The sequence below is a fragment of the Arachis duranensis genome, chromosome 2 (genome assembly GCF_000817695.3).
Source record: "Arachis duranensis cultivar V14167 chromosome 2, aradu.V14167.gnm2.J7QH, whole genome shotgun sequence".
NCBI classification, from domain to species: domain Eukaryota; kingdom Viridiplantae; phylum Streptophyta; class Magnoliopsida; order Fabales; family Fabaceae; genus Arachis; species Arachis duranensis.
In genome coordinates this window covers 7,815,340-7,817,657 of record NC_029773.3, presented here as the reverse complement: position 1 = coordinate 7,817,657, position 2,318 = coordinate 7,815,340, and the positions used below count along the sequence as shown (strand labels likewise).

The following is a 2,318-nucleotide window of genomic DNA, read 5'->3' as shown; positions in this document are numbered from 1 at the left end:
GGATCGTCCTCAGCGCTGCCACGTCAGTGTGGCTCCCAGTCTCGCCGCAGAGGCTGTTCGACTTCCTCCGCGACGAGAGGCTGAGGAGCGAGTGGGACATACTATCCAATGGTGGGCCCATGCAAGAGATGGCCCACATTGCAAAGGGACAGGACCATGGCAACTGCGTCTCCCTCCTTAGAGCCGGTGTATGCATTTTCTTCTTGATCTAAGCCTAATTCTCTCTTCAAACAATTTTTCAATCATATGAAAAAGAATTTTAGTGATTTATAACGATCATGTCAGTTTTGCTATTATTGTAAAATAATATGAATTTAATTTTGATGCACTGTAAAATAGTTTAATGACACATCAGCAAGTAAGAAATAAATATTTTTTATGATCAGTGCATTAAAATTAAATTCAAATAACATATATATGATTGTGTTTTTTTTTTTAATGTCAAAAAATAAAATTCTCTCATCAATAGCTTTGTTTTTAAATTAACCGCTAATTATTAGAAGGTGCTACTGCACTGAGTATAATGATCTCATTTTATTATTAGACATTTTAATTAATTAGTAAAAAAGGCTGCTATTTCAATGCTTGAGATACAAGCTATTTTAATCTAATTCGCTATTAAAAAATAATTTTATTAATAGAAGTAAATATTAAATAACGAGTATATAATATAATTGATGAAAAGAAAAAAACGATATTTGCTTATTATTACTATATAGAGATGAATGCATGATGCTGCATGTACTAAGGTGGAAAAAAGGTCAATGAGGGTTGTGGGTTTGTCGTATGCATTGGTACCGTGGTTGTTTGGACTTTTGATGAGAGAGAGAAAGAGAAAGAGAGAAGGATTGAGATTGAGAGGGACAAGTTTGTGATACCTTGGAATTATCGATGTGAGCAATTTTTGATGAATCAGTAAAATATGGCCCTTTATCACAAGTCAAACTATAAGGACGTTTCTCACCTTTTATGGGTTACGTTTCTGATTTCTGACCCAATCTTTTCTTTTCACTTTTAGTGGTAGTAGTAGTAGTGGTATTTTTTAAAAAATAAAATTTTAAAATTAAACTTATAAAAAAAATCAGTTTGACTTTGCAGCGTGACAAGAAGTTATTTATTTATTTATTTATGTTTATTAATTTGTGGTTTTTTTTTCTAATTTTTTTGTATATTGATTTTGCAGGCAATAAATTCAAATCAAAGTAGCATGTTGATACTTCAAGAGACATGCATAGATGCTGCTGGCTCGCTTGTGGTGTACGCGCCGGTGGATATTCCGGCGATGCACGTGGTAATGAACGGTGGTGATTCTGCTTACGTGGCATTATTGCCTTCTGGGTTTGCGATTGTTCCGGATGGGCCTGCGCCTCGTGGGGCCCAAAATGGTGGCGCCGATGCCAACGGTGGCGATGACCTTGGTGGTGGGGCGCGTGGGAGTGGGTCCCTTTTGACGGTGGCATTTCAGATTCTTGTGAATAGTCTCCCTACGGCCAAGCTCACGGTAGAGTCGGTGGAAACTGTGAACAACCTCATTTCATGCACAGTTCAAAAGATAAAAGCAGCACTTCGGTGTGAAAGTTGACTGTCACGTGATTATACTCTTGAGGTCACGTGACATATTCGGTTTCTAATTTTTGCTTTTTTTTAAAATTTTTTTTTTTGGGAGGGTTGTGTCATGTGGAAATGAAATTAACTTGGTGCGAGTTTGTGAATGAAGATTGGAATAGAATGGCTCGTGGGAAATGGGTTTAATTATTGGGAGATATGGGAGGTGTTGAGTGAGTCAAGAACGAACCGGGTGAAAAACTCCTTGTGTTTTGCGGGAAGGATCCGGATCTTGATCGGGTCGGGTTCGGATCTTTCGTAGTTCATTTTCAGCAAGGATCGTGGTTCGGGTATTGACTCCGGTCGACCTTTGGGGAAAAGGGAAATGTGGGGAAAAAAAGTAATAAAAATATTTGGTTAGTATTTATAAAAATGATAATTTAACTTGTATTGACTTGTGGAGATGTTACAGAGTATGTATTTTGTTCCAGTCTAATGAAAAGTTTCCTATATTTCATTCTTACTATATAGGCAAATTTGGAAGCAAAGCTTAGGAACCAAAAGTAGTCAAAAACATTCCTTTTCAATTTTATATTAATTAATGTAATTAACTACATTTAGTTTTCACTCTTTTATGTTCCTTTTGATTTTTTATACTGAAATTTATTTTAAAAATAATTAATATTAAAATATTTTATTCCATTAAAAATAGATATTAATAGTATGTAATGTATTACTCTATTAGCAATTAAGGCATATTCTATAAATAATAT

General features: G+C 35.2%; 1 protein-coding gene across 1 annotated transcript in view; it reads left to right on the top strand.

Annotated features, from left to right (window-relative positions):
- The window catches only part of LOC107473306 (homeobox-leucine zipper protein ANTHOCYANINLESS 2), a gene marked incomplete in the record, with an annotated part of 8,332 nt that extends 6,337 nt beyond the window's left edge, over positions 1 to 1,995 (top strand). The window contains 2 exon segments of the mRNA XM_052257726.1: positions 1 to 188; positions 1,184 to 1,995. Of these exon segments, the coding sequence (XP_052113686.1) occupies positions 1 to 188; positions 1,184 to 1,582 (587 nt within the window).
- Between the last annotated feature and the right edge of the window lie 323 nt (positions 1,996 to 2,318).